Below are 16,835 nucleotides of genomic sequence, written 5' to 3'. Positions count from 1 at the left end.
GTTTGATTGACAGCTCCAATGATTATAAATCAAGCGTTTTTTGCTCAGTGTCTGTATGTAATTTAATCAAAACTTTAACAGTTGTTTTCCATGCTATTAAGAGGAAAAGTGTGAAGTTGGCTGTTTAGTCACTGGTTTAATTTACTGATGCATAAATGGCAATAACTCCTTACATATCAAAAATCACTGATCACAGATTAGGCATTAAAATGTAAGAACGCTCTTACATGTTGCTGCATTTCTGCAGGGTCCATATCTTTCTATAAACGTCTGTTTGCAAAATGTGTTGAATGGTGACTAGTTTAGCAATTTCATTTGTGTTCTTTGAAGATAATTTTACTTTTAGTCCAGTGATCCCATTGTATTTCCTTGTTTTTTTTTAACGTGCCAGTGGGCATCGATGTGTGTCTGTGCATGCAGTCTTGTGCTGATGTGTTCATCTTTATTACATAATAAAAAGCTGGGAGTAGAAAACAAGTTGTTTTGGCAGAGTTTAGTGTATTTTATATAGCAACAGTAAACGGTAAGATTTTTAATGTTTTTAAAGTTTCTTCTGCTCACCAAGCCTGCATTTATGTGATCCAAAGTACAGCAAAAACAGTAACATTTTGAAATATTTTTACTATTTAAAATAACTTTTCTATTTGAATATATTTTAAATTGTAAAGGATCATGTGACATTGACGACTGGAGTATTGATAATGAAAATTTAGGTTTGATCACAGGAATAAATTACATTTTAAAATATATTCAAATAGAAAACAGTTATTTTAAATAGTAAAAATATTTCCAAAATGTTCTGTTTTTTGCTGTACTTTGGATCAAATGCAGGCTTGGTGAGCAGAAGAGACTTTAAAAAACATTAAAAATCTTGCTGTTCAAAAACTTTTTACTGGTAGTGTGTCTCAAAAGATAAAGGAACATTTTAATTTCTCCTGTCATGACCCCTTTAAAAGATTTTTCTTTTTTTTTATAATGGACACAATATGTAGTTGGCCTATTAACAGTGGTATAATTTGTGTGGGAAAGCTCTCCATATGACTGGATCTGTGATTGACTTCAGAGAAGGATACACATAAATTCACAAATTGCTTTTTAGAAAATGTGTTGACAAAATAACATTTTAGGGTACTGAAAGCTCAGTTATTTGCAGATTTTGACCTCCCAACTTTGTCTGATGGTGTCTGCACACCAAAGCAAATATTCGTATCACGTTTTTCACTCTCGATTACTCGTGGAAGTGTTTTCGTGGCAATCGTACTAAAAAAAATCTAATAGGTAGAAAATGTACGTTTTTGTTATTTTCTGACTGTAGCTGTAACCCTTCTAGCCACAACCCCATATGTTATGCTTTGTGGACATAACAAGCTTGCTCAGTAGCTCAGCTGGAAGTAAATTGGACTTAGGATACAAAATCCTTGGGTACGAATCCCGTGAAAAACACTCACGATGAAAGCTAAAAGATGAAAGATCGAAAAACAAGCTAAAACGGCATAAAACTTTTGAGTGTGTGCTATACTGCTCCATTAAGTCTGTACAGTGAATTTTAATGACAGACTATTAGTGTATTAATTACACCCTGTGGAAACAATCAACGCAGTGCTAATATTGCTATGATTTATATTGGGTAAACACTGCCATGGGGCATCTGTGCATGAAAACGCATGAAATATCACCAGATTGGGAATACATACCATAGTTGTCTCTGCAATGGAGCCGAAACTGTTAATGAATATGTTGCATGTTACATTCACAGGCGGACCTGTGGAAAGAAGAACGAAATCAGTCTCCACAAAGATACTTTCTATTAGACTCACTGGTTAATTATTATATGTGACCCTGGACCACAATTTTTCGAAATTGAGGTGATGTATACATCTCTGAATAAATCAGCTTTCCACTGATGTATGGTTTGTTATGATAGGACAATATTTTGCCAAGATACAACTATTTGAGAATCTGAGGGTGTGAAAAAACTAAATATTGAGAAAATCACCTTTAAAGTTGTCCAAATGAAGTTTGAGCAATGCATATTACTTATATTTACAGTAGGAAATGTACTAAATATCTTCATGGAACATGCTTTTTACTTAATATCCCAATAATTTTGACCCATATAATGTATTTTTGGCTATTGCTACAAATATACTCGTTCTAATTAAGACTTGTGAGTACACATGAATTGTTCAATACTTTAATGCTTTTGTTTTTCATTTTCTTAATTAATAATAATGTCCATTGTTTCATCTCATTTAAATATTTTTATAAAATGGTTAATTCTATACCAAAAAAAACAACAACAAAAAAAAACATTTCAATTAAAAGGGTTGGTTTATTCAAAAATGACAATTCTGTCATTAATTACTCACCCTTGTGGCGTTCCAAACCCATAAGATCTTTGTTCGGTCCCACTTTACATTAGGTGGCCTTAACTACTATGTACGTACATTTAAATTATTAATTTGGTACAATGTACTTATTGTGTACATACATGTTTTTACGTTGTAGTTATATTTAGTCAAAAAACTATATGTAATTACATTTGTAATTATTTCTGTAATTACCAATGTTGACCCATCCCTTACATGCTAACCCACCCTTACACCTACCTACCCATACCACCAAACCTGTCCCTAACCTTACCCATATCCCACCTTAATAGAAGCAAAAGTGTTTTGCAATACAGTATGACCACATTAAGTTCATTGTACTTGTTTTTACTTATTTTTAATGTAAGTACATAACAGTTAAGGCCACCTAATATAAAGTGTGATCCTTTGTTCATCTTCGGAACACAAATTAAGATATTTTTGATGAAATCCAAGAGCCTTCTAACCTTGCATAGAGGGCATTGTAACTGAAATGTTCCTAGACCCAGAAACACCTGGGAACAGATTTCATCAAAAGTATCTTAATGTCTGTTCTGAAGATGAACAATGGTCTTATGGGTTTGGACCGACGTGAGGGTAATTAATGACAGAATTGTCATTTTTGGGTGAACCATCCCTTTAAAAAATATAAAATATTTACTTTGCTGAGATCACAAGAAAATAAAGCCATGATCAAGACTAAACAATACTGCATGGCCTCCATTCAGTAATAGAAGGAGGAAATGTTAGGAAATTTAGATTATTTGATCTGCTCCTCTTTCTTTCTTTCTTTCATTCTTACAATATCAATGTGTTCAATGAACTTCAAATATAAATCATTGGTTTATTATACATCTGTTCGTAACACGCCGAAAGAAGGTTCCTGTCGTTCAGAATTGCCCCTAATTTTTTGTAGCTTTTCGAAACTCCCTTTACTTGACATTTATGAATTACTGGCTTCTGTAAATGAGCTTCCGAGGGGAAGTCCTTTGCCAGCTTAATAATTTAAGAAAGCTCAGGCTGATTTATAGTTTGAGATGGTTTGGGTTCAGGGCCATTCTGTTACAGCATAATGAATGAATGTTTTCAGGGTCATAGCAGAAACGTCTAGAGGCAGCTGGAACCAGGAGATGTGCAGTGTTATTACATAATCATTTCATAGCATGAAACAGAATAGAGATAGTCACATCTGCATTAGTTTTGTACCAAATAAAATATGAATCTCATAGACACCACTGATCACTGTAACTAATGGTTTTAAAGACATCAAATCAAAAACAAGAAGTGGTGGTTAATAACCATTAAAGGCAACACAATATATTCCTTATGTAAGGAGCAAGGGCTTGTTTGTTCTACCTTTAAAGTTGGGCCTAATTCTGGCATCATAACCTGAGGTTCTTCCCATGAGCTTGTCAAGGAAGTCAGAGGGTGACGATGCTGTTCCTCCTGGAGCGTTTTCTGGTTTTTTAGACGCTACCAAACTGAGAAAAAGAGAGAGAGAGATAAAAAGCGGGCAGATTTTAGCAAATCAGCAACGACAGTCACCAAAGCTAGAAATGTAAGAGGCTATACTAATGTCATCTAACATCAAATATGCAGGTTTTCCATTTTGGGTATTAGACAAAGCTGTATAATAAGCAACTTTTATTCACTTCAAGATATGAAGGATAAGAATACAGATACATGTAGGTATGTACATTCAGATTTGAAACAGATGCCCATGTATGAGATTTACTGAATTGCATTAATGCTACCACTATAATACCCAGAATAATAGACAGAGATATTATCAGAGTAGTATATTGCATAACAATATCATTTAGCATAATTTCATTTTGAAATGTTATACTTCAATACTTTTCTGTGTTGACCTATTGCAAATACTCATGCAAATGCAACATAAGGAGTTGGTGTGCAAGTAATGCTGTTGAACACCTTAGAGGAAACTTCATATTTTAATACACAAAGGAAAACTCTGCTGCCTTATTTCCTTCAAGTAATGAGTGAAAGGCAATAATTTTGTCAGGCATTATTTCGCTTGATAAGGAGTAAAAGGAAGTTCTGTTGGCAGCAGCTGATAAGGGATAATTTATGTCTTGATTATTACCCCAGTGTTGAGAGGTGCTATTCTTTGTGCTTAGGGCTTATGTGTAGGATTTTTGCAGTTGCACCCCTGAGTTATTCTTGAGAGAAGTTCACATAAGGTATGCAGTGATAGTCTGTAGTGAGGTCTAAGAAGGCTACCTACAAATGCTTGCCAGTGAAACTCATTTTGAGAAGGCTGTGGGAAGGACACTTCATTGATCTGTTTGGTTTAATGAAAACACAAGGCATATTTTCAGGAATTTGTGGACATGTCATTGATTTTTTATTTTTTTTTGGCCTTAATCAGTAGTGAGATACTTAAGGAGGGGGAGAAAGCTGTGAGGAGCATCAAAGATTTCACTCCAGAAGTATGATTTCCTGATAATGTACATACACCCATGTCATATAATGTAATTCTTTAGTTGAAAAGAAAGGTTTTTGAGGAAAACATTCCAGGATTTTCTCCATATAGTACATTTCAATGGGGATCAATGGGTTGAAGGTCCAGGTTGCAGTTTCAATGCACTTTCAAATGGCTCTGCATGATCCCAGGCAAGGAATAAGGTTCTTATGTAGCAAAACAATCTGTCATTTTATTTAAAAAAAAAAAAAATTATATACTTTTTAACCACAAATGCTCATCTTGCAATATATCTGTACCCACGACTTCACGCATTACATTATCACATTGGAAACGTCAGGCTTGGTTTTACAAAGCAAGCATGCAAAAAAGTCAATCGCCCTTTACAATAAAAAAGGTAAAATGACAATGCAGGTGATTTTGAAGTTGGAGGAGAAAATGAGACTGAGTTTTTCACCCTACCATATCTTTTTGAACCGAAGTACATAACTTTTCCAACGTGATTACATAATCATGTCTTGCACTTCCATAGACGTGCATCGCAGAGCTAGTGCAAGACGAGCATTTGTGGTTAAATAGTATATACGTTTTTATTTTATTTATTTTTTTAAATGACAGATCATTTTGCTAGATAAATCCCTTATTCCTTGGCTGGGATCGTGTAGAGCCCTTTGAAGCTATATTGAAACTGCAGTTTGGACCTTTTACCTGTTGGTCCTCATTGAAGTCCACTATATGGAGAAAAAATACTTATGTTTTGTTTTCATATTTTTTATGTTCCTTTAAAATATTTTGTAAACTTCCTTCCATAGTTATATCAAAACTTATTTTTTTATTAGTAGTATGCATTGTTAAGACCTTATTTGGACAACTTTAAAGACAATTTATTACATTTTTTTTTAGATTTTTTTGCACCATCAGATTCTAGATTTTCAAATAGTTGTAACTTGGGCAAATATTATCCTATTCTAACAAACTATACTTCAGTTCAAAACTTTTTTTATTCAGATGATGTATAAATCTCAATTTGTATCTGACCTTTATGACTGGTTTTGTGGTTCAGGGTCACAATTGGAAATGAGGACACTGACAATCTAAGCATACTGCTTCTCCGGCCACTTTTTAAAAAAGTGTGTAGAAGTCTTAAATTGAGGAAAATCAATAATAACATGTGAGTGCATAATTGTACTGTATTCTGTTGTAATTTTGAAAGCAGTAATATTAAAAAAAATAGGGTCCCACTTTATATTAGGTGGTCTTAACTACTATGTACTATTTAAATTAATCATTTGATGCGATGTACTTATTGTGTACATGTTATTACATTTTACTTAATGTAATGTAAAATGACTGTCAATAAAACTGTGTAAATAAATAATTTTAAAAATCTATAGAAAACATACAAATGTATTCATCTACTGTACTTCTGTTCAGTGTGTGGGTGTTAACATCAGTGCACTGAACAGAGCATGAACCATAATCGGGCTTTATACGGTCTAATCTGTGACATTTCAGCCGGTCGTGTATCAAGTAATGTCACAAGATTGTTTCTACAGAAATGCTTCTTTCTGGCTACTGAAGCATTCATTAAGTTTCTGATGAACATAGGTCAGAGGCCAGGCAGAAAGATTAGGATTAAAAGCATGTGACAAAATTACTGACACTCGCTGCTCCGTCCCACAAATCATCTTGTGAGACGAGCACACAAAAACTCACACATATCTACACACATTCACAACTCTGAGTCTGCTTTGCTCAGCACGGATCAGCTTTGCTCACCACTGTTGACACTGACATTCCTCTGAGCGCTCTGTTGCTAGTTATTCTCCGCCAGTTTCCTCTTTCTCAGTTTTCTATGGCTTTGAGTTTGGTTGTTTTTGTTTCAAAGCTGAGACTTAGCAAAAATAGATCACTTTAGAACAAAGCAGAAGTGAGTGAAACTTAAGGGGGCTTTATTGTTTGTTTCGTTGGCGTGGCATAGAGGATGAAGATGGTTTGCTCTATGTTATTCCAAAGCCAACTGCAGAGAATAATCATAGTCTGCAGTCAAGGAAGAACACCCTTGACATCAGTCCACATCTGAGGTCAATATACTTGATTTTTGGTAAAGAGTTTTCTATTTGCACTGCATTAAAAATGGATTTTCATCTATCTGAAATCTTAATAATGTAGTTTGTTTACTTGTCTGATCCTCAGTAGAGAAGTGAATTATTAAAAAAAAGCAAGGCAAAGCCTGTGATACTTTTCAACAAGGTTGTGAATTATATTTAAAACTAAAGACAAGTACCCCCAAAGTTGCAATATTATCTAAATTTTTAAATCTTTTTTTATTCCCTTAATACAATGGCATTTTAGTGCCATGTTAAAAAAAATTTAAAAAGCTGAAATTACAACATTAAAGTTGTAATTATGTTGAGAATAAAGTCAAAATGTTTTAAGAATAAATCTGAAATGTTTTGAGAATAAAGTAAAAATTACGAGAATTAAATAATAGCAATTAAAGTTTGAGAGTATAGCCTATTTTATATACAGTCAAGCCTGAAATTATTCATACCCCCTGGCAAATTCTGACTTAGTTACTTTTATTCAACCAGCAATTTTTTATTAATTTTTTTGACCGGAAATGACACAGGCTTCTTCCAAAAGATAATAAGACGATGTACAAGAGGCATCATTGTAGAAAAAAAATATTTCTCAGCTTTTATTTACATTTGAACAAAAAAGTGGCATGTCCAAAATTATTCATACCCTTTGCAAACTGTCACAGTCTATGGGAAAATCCAAAGTTCTATACCATTCCAAATAGTCCAAGCTGTTCTAAAGCATCCTAATTACCCTGATTCATTGGGAACAGCTGTTTTAATCAACTCAACAGGTGAAAAACAGAAGCTCTCTGCTGTTTGTTTGTGGACAGCCATGGCTAAGACAGAGGAGCTCACTGAGGACCTGCGGCTGCGTATTGTGACTGCTCACAAGTCAAGAAAGGGCTGTAAGACCATATCTAATACCTAATGTTTTAAGGGTTTTTTTTAGCCGGTGGACCAGGAAACCTAAGTATAGTAAAGGCACCATGAAAAAGGAGCAATACATCAAATTTCTCAACAACAACATCAGGCAGTCTGCAGAGAAATTTGGCCTTGGGCACCAGTGGACATTTCAGAATGACAACGACCCAAAACACACAGCAAAAGTGGTGAAGGAATGGTTAGCAGACAAAAACATTAACGTTTTGCAGTGGCCCAGCCAGAGTCCTGACTTAAATCCAATTGAGAATCTGTGGAGGGAGCTAAAGATCAGGGTGATGGCAAGGAGACCCTCCAAAGTTGGAGCTCATCGCTAAAGATGAATGGGCAAAAAGAGACATGCAAAAAGCTGGTCAGCAATTATAGGAAGCATTTGATTGCTGTAATAGCCAAAAAAAGGCTTTTCTATAGATTATTGAGAAGGGTGTGAATAATTTTGGACATGCCACTTTTTGTTCAAATGTAAATAAAAGATGAGTAATATTTTTTCCACAATGATGCCTCTTGTACATCATCTTATTATCTTTTGGGAGAATCCTGTGTTATTTCCGGTCAAAAAAAACTTGCTGGTTGAATAAAAGTACTTAAGTCAGAATTTGCCTGGTGTATGAATAATTTCAGGCTTGACTGTATATTAGGCCTGTTTGTAGTGTGCCAGCCACCCAATATTAGCAATAAGCTTTGTGCTTTTGGTACTTTTAATATAAAACAAAGTCTCAGGTTTCAAAATCTGTCGGTTTTATAGACAAAATACAGTGTGTCTTGCAGTAATGTGTTTTTCACGGTCTCAAATGTAGTGGGGCAGATCACTGTACTCATGTGTATAAATCATCTTTTTGATTACAATGAGACATTTGTTTCATTAAATTATAGCCTTCTGTTTTCTTTGAGAAAATTCCACAACCTACACTGCCAAATTGTCTGTGGCCTCCAATCTTTTATTCCTCACATGTATTTAATTGAAAACAATAATAAAACATTCTAAAGGTTGAAGTGGATTCCAACTTGTTAATGCAAGTTGTATTTTTCACTTTTCTGAGGAATATAATATTCACAAACTGTTTTATTCACGGTATAATTAGGTAAAAGATAGAAAATCGTATTTAACGTCTTACATTCAATATTTGTAGTATGCCAGCCACCAAGTAATTGCAATAATGTTGTGCTTAGTCTAATTTAAAGAAACAAATTTCTCACTGTAATCGTAAAAATGACTGATTCACATAGCGAATACAGCGATCTGTAATGCCACATAAAAGAGCGTGAAAACACATTATTGTAATACACGTATTGTTTGTATTTCCCTATAAAAATCGACAGATTTTGAAAGCTGAGACTTTGGAATATCTCCTGGTGCTCCCAATCCTGGCCATTTGCATGAGCAATAGGCTAGAATATACTCTCAAAATATTAGAACTTTACTCTCGTAATTTCGACTTTATTCTCAAAACATTTCTACTTTAGTCTTATAATTTTGACTTTATTCTTGAAACATTTCGACTTTATTCTCATAATTTTTGACTTTATGGTCAAAATATTTCTACTTTTTTTCTCGAAATATTTTGACTTTATTCTCATAATTTTGACTTTATTCTCATGATTTTGACTTTTTCCTCAAAATATTTTGACTTTATTCTCATAATTTTTACTTTTTCTCTAAATATTTTGACTTTATGCTCATAATTTTACTTTGTCAAAATATTTCAACTTTACTCTCATAATTTTTACTTTATTCTTGAAATATTTTGACTTTATTCTCATAATTTTTACTTTATTCTCAAAATAATTCAACTTTATTCTCATAATATTTCAACTTTATTCTCGTAATTTCAACTTTATTCCTAAAATATTACGTTAGATTACATTTTAGATTTCATTTTTTAATGTGGCATTAAAACGCTGTTGTATCTTAAAGGGATTTCCCCCCCCCCCCCTCCAAAAATGTAATTAATTTCTCACTCTCATGTCTTTCCAAACTTGTAAGACCTTCATTCATCTTTAGAACATATGTTTTGATGAAATCCGAGAGCTTTCTGACCCTGCATAGACAGTAACAGTACTACCAAATTCAAGGCCTAGAAAGGTAGTAAGGACATTGTTAAAATAGTCATTGTGACATCAGTAATTTAACCTTATGCTATGAAGCTATGAGCTATAAAAATTATTTTAAAAATTTCTTCTCTTACTTGACAGTCTTCTGCGCATGTTCACAAAAATACCACAACATATGTGTTTAGAACAACGTAAGGGTAATGACAGAATTTTCCTTTTTGGTTAAACTATTCCTTTAAATCTGTAATTAATTAAATCCTCTAAATAAAAACAGCCAGCTTTTTGGCCAACTGACCATGTTGAATCAACATTGGAGCCATCAGCGAGAGATCATTGTGGTTTTTCAGCTTAGCAAACCAGTGCTTGAGAAGAAAAACTAAAGTAGAATGGTAAGCAAGCACTGCTTTGTTTACGGTTTGCATAAGTCCTTGTTCCGGTTTTCCTTTTTTGAATGACAAATACAAATCACTGACACCTGCTGGTAAGGAAAGTTATTTCCTCTCATTTAGCTGCAGAACCTCCACGCTAGTTGGCCTTTGTCTGTGTCTTTGCAGTGTGTTCAAGTGCAACTTTCTGACCAAGACATAGGCAACAACAGTCAGCATTCATTGCCACAAGTTCTTTGAAATCAGTGTTGGCATTAACCAGTGATACTTGGAAAATGTAGTGAGCTAAGCTAACAGTTACTCTTCATTAAATGAAGCTTAACTACACTAAAGCTACAGCCTTGGTTAATGTAGCAAGCTAAGCTACAGCATCATGGCAAAAGTAGTTCACTACATCTAAGCTATTTTTTAAAATGTAATTTTTCTATTGAACCAACATCATACCAAGTCAATGCTCTCTCAGTGATCAATTAAATTGTCAGTCATACAGGCATACAAATTCAGTTTAATTGTTTATTCAACCACTCTTCCAAACCAATTTGGCAACAAAAATCAGTATCATGTACAGGGCTGGATTTATATTTTGGGGGGTTGAATTCTTTCTTGAAAAAACAAACAATGGCACCAGTTTCAGAATATTAAACGAATAAAACAGGGAAAACATGAAATTTGTAAATAAAATAATTTTATACATATTATTGAATAACATAAGTCTATATATGAATGGGTGTTCGTCAACTGATTGCATGTCGTCAGAGTTTACAGTGTTGACAGCTTCGTAAAAAATAGCCTAATGGAAGCGCTGTAGATTTGCTGTATATAGCTACTAAAATATGACACACAAAAACAGCACTTTAATTTACTGCCGTTTTTTTAACAAAGATGGTGATTGATTTCATGAATACAGGAGCCTGTTTTTTTTAATTGTCAGAATCTATAGTACATAACAAATACAAAAATAAAACAAATCACAAACATTTGCAGTCAAGACTGTGAATAAAAGACAAGTGTGGAATGTAAGCCAGATTTGGCCCAGACCCTGTTACTATCTGGGAAGCAAAGCTAAATTCTATTGTAAATTTGTTAACTGACAGTAAGAATATATAACCGAATCAAGTGGCTATTTTCGTTTGCAGAAGGTAAAACACATTAACATAAATTGTAAGTCTTTGAGAGGAAAAATTAAACCGACAGGTCACAGCGGCTAGGCCTATTAGTCACATTTTATTATATTCTGAAATAAACAGGCCTACAGCGTAATGTTATAATGTTTTGACATTATTTCCCTCACTCCACAACAAATCCTTTAACATTAACCTTATTCAGAACAGAACAATGATGAAATAAATAAATAAATAAATTTCCCTAAACAATCCAAAACAAATTAAATGCGAAACTGAAAGTAAAGTTGGGCTTATGTAGACTACCTCTCTTGCCACAAATACAAATGATCCATTTCTGCAATGTATTTGAAGCGAAATTGTTATGCATTGGGTAAGCTTTGTACTTCATGCACGTCGACGGAAAATATCATGATGAGCAAAAATGTGCCACTGGATCGGTGGTCACGCTGAACTGCATGTAATACACACTATTTAAATTGACTAGTGTAACTTTTGGGTGACTGTGTTTTATTTTTCAAATGAACAGCTGCAGTGATAGTGTGCGCGTAATAAGACACCGGCGCGATCAAACAGCTGAATGGCATATTCTGTCATTTTGGTCATAGTAAAGACATAATTCGATACTGCAAAGTCCAAAGCAGTTTAAAGTATCAAGAATATTAACAAATATTATTATAATTTGTTTGTTTTTGCTAAGAACGAACCGAAACATTTTGCCTTTTGCCATGAATTTGACACCCACACCCACTCACTCCCCATCTCGTACTTCTGAGGTTTGAGATCTTCCCAGAGCACTAACCTGCTTCAAAGACTAAAATCAAGGCGTCCATCACTAGTTCTAATACTATGTTTTGCATTGCAGATTATACAGTTTTCTGTTGCTATGTGGGCGCTCAGTTTTTTTCTGGCATTTAGCTAAAATATAAAGATTCAGCGCTTCACATAAGCAATTTGGTTGTGTCAACAACAAATGCTAAACTAATACACACTTTTCTCATCTCCTCGAATGCAAAAAAAAAAAAAACCATTAGCCTTTAAAAATACAGTGCTGTATTATAAATACAGAAAACATTTACTTTTCAATCAACACTTCTTTATTTACCTCAAGTCTGCAAACACGCTGAGATGCTTCAAACTGCGCGCCGCACTTCATTCACGAGAGAGGCGGGAGGAATAATACGGTTTGACTGACAGTTTAACGAGCCAATGGCGTCACGAGGTTTAGTGGCGGTGGCGCCGCTTACTGACCCAGGATCAGTGATCCGTAGATGTTATATTTACGATTTGAGCTTAAAGTATAGAAAAATATATAGCTTGTAGCTTTTGTTGACGCTACCGCGCTACTTGATCAAAATAATAGCTTAGCTACTGAAAAGCTATTTGATTCAGAAAACAGCGACGCTACTGAGAAATGTAGTTAAGCTAGTACATTTACATTTACATTTATTCATTTAGCAGACGCTTTTATCCAAAGCGACTTACAATTGGGAATACAACAAGCGATTCATCCTAAGGAGGCAGTTCAGCATACAAAGTGATCAAAAATACCATAGATCAGGCATAGTTAGATGAGTACTGGCTAGAAAGGGAAGATCAAGAAAGAGTCTAATAGTGTCGAAAAAGATGGGTTTTCAGCAGTCGCTTGAAAGCTGTTAAGGAGTCTGCATTCCGGATAGGGGTGGGAAGATCATTCCACCAGGCAGTAACAGTGAACGAGAATGTTCTGGAAAGTGATTAAATGCCTCTCTGTGGTGGTACAATGAGGCGTCTTTCACTAGAGGATCTCAGACTTCTGAAGGGAGTGTAGATTCGTAGTAGTGAATGGAGGTATGCAGGTGATGAGCCGGTGGCTGTCCTATATGCCAGCATCAGTGTCTTAAATTTGATGCGAGCCGCAACCGGTAGCCAGTGCAGGGATGTGAAGAGAGGTGTGACATGGGCCTTTTTGGGCTCATTGAAGACCAGCCGAGCTGCTGCATTCTGAATCATTTGTAGAGGTCTGATTGTACATGCTGGAAGACCGGCTAAAAGAGCATTGCTGTAGTCCAGCCTGGAAATGACCAGGGCCTGGACGAGGAGTTGTGCAGCATGCTCTGTTAGGAAGGGCCTGATCTTTCTGATGTTGTGCAATGCAAACCTGCAAGATCTAGCAGTTTTAGCTATGTGGTCTTTATACGTCAATTGGTCATCAAAGATTACCCCAAGATTTCTGGCTGAAGTCGATGGGGTAATTGTTGATGAACCTAACTGGATGGAGAAGTCATGTTGAAGATTTGGAGTGGCAGGAAAGACAAGGAGCTCAGTCTTTGCTAGATTGAGCTGTAGATGGTGTTTTTTCAAGAACTGACCCCTGAGGAACCCCAGTGACCATTTGATGAGTTTTGGATACCTCCCCTCCCCAGGCCACCCTGAAAGAACTACCAGTGAGGTAGGATTTAAACCAGTGAATTGGAGTCCCTGTGATGCCCAGCGATGAGAGGGTGGACAGGAGGATCTGGTGATTCACTGTGTCAAAAGCTGCAGATAGGTCCAGCAAAATGAGTACTGATGATTTGGAATCAGCTTTTGCAGTCCTCAAGGCTTCAGTGACAGACAGTAGCGCAGTCTCGGTTGAATGGCCACTCCTGAACCCTGACTGGTTAGCATCCAGTAGATTGTTCTGTGAGAGAAATAAAGATAGCTGTTTGAAAACAGCTCGTTCCAAAGTTTTTGCTATGAATTGAAGGAGAGAGACAGGTCTGTAGTTGTCTACAAGTGAAGTGGTAAGTGTAGGTTTTTTGAGCAGTGGGGTTACCCGGGCCTGCTTAAATGTAGTTGGAAAAATGCCTGTGAGAAGTGATGTGTTAATGATGTGTGTGAGTTCTAGTAGGATCGTAGGAGAGATTGCTTGGAGAAGGTGTGAGGGGATAGGATCTAAGGACATGTCGTCGGATGGCTGGAGATGAGAAGTTTGGATACTTCTGCCTCAGAATGGGGGACGGAAGGAGAAGAGGGGAGTTTCAGCCGTGAGTGTGGTCAATTTTAGTTCCTGTATGTGTGGAGCTGAGAACTGACTACTGATAGATGTAGTTTTGTCTGTAAAGAATGTGGCGAAATCATCAGCTGTTATAGAAGTTGTGGGAGGTGGTGGAGGGGGGCAAAGCAGTGAATTAAAAGTTTTGAAAAGGTTGCGTGTGTCCGGAGCATTGTTGATCTTGTTGTGGAAGTATGAAGATTTGGCAGTATGTACTTGGGTAGAGAAAGATGCAAGCAGAGACCGATACATACTCAAGTCAGATGGATCCTTAGATTTGTGCCATTTTCTCTCAGCTGCCCTAAGTTTGGACCAATGTTCACGAAGGATATCGGATAACCAAGGGTTCGAAGGAGCAGCCCGTGCTGGCCTGGAGGAGAGAGGGCATATATCATATAGACAAGAAGTAATAGTGGAGCATAAGGTGTCGGTTGCTGCATTAGTGTCCAGGGATGAGAAGTGGGTTGGAGAGGGAAGAGAGGAGGACACTAAAGAACAAAGAAGGAGGACACTAAAGAAGAAAGGTTGGGCAGTAGCGACGCTACTGCCCAACACTGGCGTTAACCAACACTGCTTCTGAAACTGACAGCAATGTCTGCATCTGTGTAAAAGCCTCTGGCTATGAGCATTGTGTCTCAGCGGTGGGCCTTCCCTGACTATGCAGAATTGTGAAGTCAAGAGTGCACATCCCACCTTTGCACACAGGAACAGTAGGTAAACTGCAAACTTCCAATTACCAAGCTCCTTCTCAGCAGAAAGAACCAAGCTTCCAGCAACATCTATCTCTCGCTCTCTCAGCCTGAAACCCTGGTCTAGGCAGAAACATCCCTACCAGTGGAAGCCATCAGCCGTGGATTTGCTCTTGCAACCCCTGGAAGGAGTCACCTCTGGGTCCAAATGTCTAACTGGTTTCCAGCTGTCCTAGATATATTGTCCTTGACACTTCCCATTCCCTCCCACTAATACCAACGGAGGTCTTGAGACAGTTACTATGGAAACCACAGACCAATGAAGCATCAGTGGTGGTCAACAGAGCGAGGCAGTCACAGAGGATGCTCATGTTGGAGCCGATCGAAGGGGATTGAGGAGATGGCGTGAATGTGCATGTGTGGAGGCAGAAGAGAGAATACCGACATCCGTAGATTGCATTCTACCTCAGTGCACTGACCAATCAGTGACAGAAATAACATATGGTTAAAGTTAACTAACAGTTCACACACAGGCCGTCTCTCCTGCTCTCTCACATATACACACACACACACACACACACACACACATAACCTGCGTCTGGTGTCTTCTGTTGTATATATTTAAGATAGAATTTATGAAACAAGTTAGTTCAAAGTAATGATTGGTATTTTAGCTATGTGATTTGACCTTTACACTGCCCAAAAGTACTTTTTTACAGAAAAATACTGCAAAAATGCTACAGTACAAACCTAATTGGTTACCTTTTGTTTAACACTGTGTCCTAACTACACGCAATGGCGCCATGCCACGACACATAATAAAACATATCTTTTCCATGTTATTCAGAGTTTCTGTCCCAACTAGGTGTGATGCAGTGCAACGTGACGGAATCACTCAAATATTACAGCCATTCAGAAGTGCAGAAGTACACTGCACTCCCAATGAAACTGGCAAGTTTATAATCATAAATATTAAACCTTTTTAACATTAATAAAACTACATACTGAGTGACTGATACCATCTTTGTCATGGAAAACACTTGCTGGTTCATATTGAGTTTGCAGTTTTAACGTATATGTTTGTTTAAATGTATGCTTGTCACTTGAATCTTGTCATATGTAGTTACGACACAGTGTAACTTTGCATTATATGTAATTTCACCATAGAATACTGTAAGATATATGGATTGTGTAAGCAAAAACTATGAGTATGTATAAAATTTACAGTGGAAAAATAGTAAAAGGACATTCCTAAGTCCTTTTCTGTGACACACATTTGATTTTAATTTATTGAATTAGTTTTGTTTATTTTTATCAGTTCTGTGCATTAAGGGGTCTTTCATGTTATATTTTCTGTTATTTAGTTAGTGTTTATTGCTTTATTTTAGTGTCGTAAGTGACTCTGTATATTTAGTGCTTAGGCACTTATTGTATATGTTACTATTCTTATTATTCTTTCTTCTTCTTCCCCTCTGAAAGTCTATGGCAGCCCATAGAACTAGGGCTGGGCGATATGGCAAAAAAAATTATCACGATAATTTTTTTCATATCAGTCGTTATCGATAATTATCACGATAAATGTCAAATCTTTATATCTATTAATTTTAAAGGCAGATTTTTACTCCTGAATGAAAGAAAAAAAACAGACAGTTAATTATTATTTACATGACAAATACTTTCTAAACAATGATCAATTGAGGTAGAATACAGATTAGAATATTACTAGTAAAATC

At 36.0% G+C, this 16,835-nt stretch overlaps 1 protein-coding gene across 1 annotated transcript in view; it reads right to left on the bottom strand.

The window, feature by feature from the left end:
* The window catches only part of glra3 (glycine receptor, alpha 3), a 94,614-nt gene that overhangs the window by 40,304 nt on the left and 37,475 nt on the right, over positions 1–16,835 (bottom strand). The window contains exons 2-3 of the mRNA XM_073841981.1: positions 3,726–3,850; positions 1,695–1,762 (exon numbers count right to left, since the gene is read on the bottom strand). Coding sequence (XP_073698082.1) covers positions 1,695–1,762; positions 3,726–3,850 — 193 coding nt within the window. The remainder of the gene's footprint in view (positions 1–1,694; positions 1,763–3,725; positions 3,851–16,835) is intronic.

This window comes from Garra rufa, chromosome 6 (genome assembly GCF_049309525.1).
Source record: "Garra rufa chromosome 6, GarRuf1.0, whole genome shotgun sequence".
NCBI classification, from domain to species: Eukaryota; Metazoa; Chordata; class Actinopteri; order Cypriniformes; family Cyprinidae; genus Garra; species Garra rufa.
The sequence above is the reverse complement of the archived record's forward strand: the minus strand, read 5'-3'. Positions and strand labels throughout refer to the sequence as shown.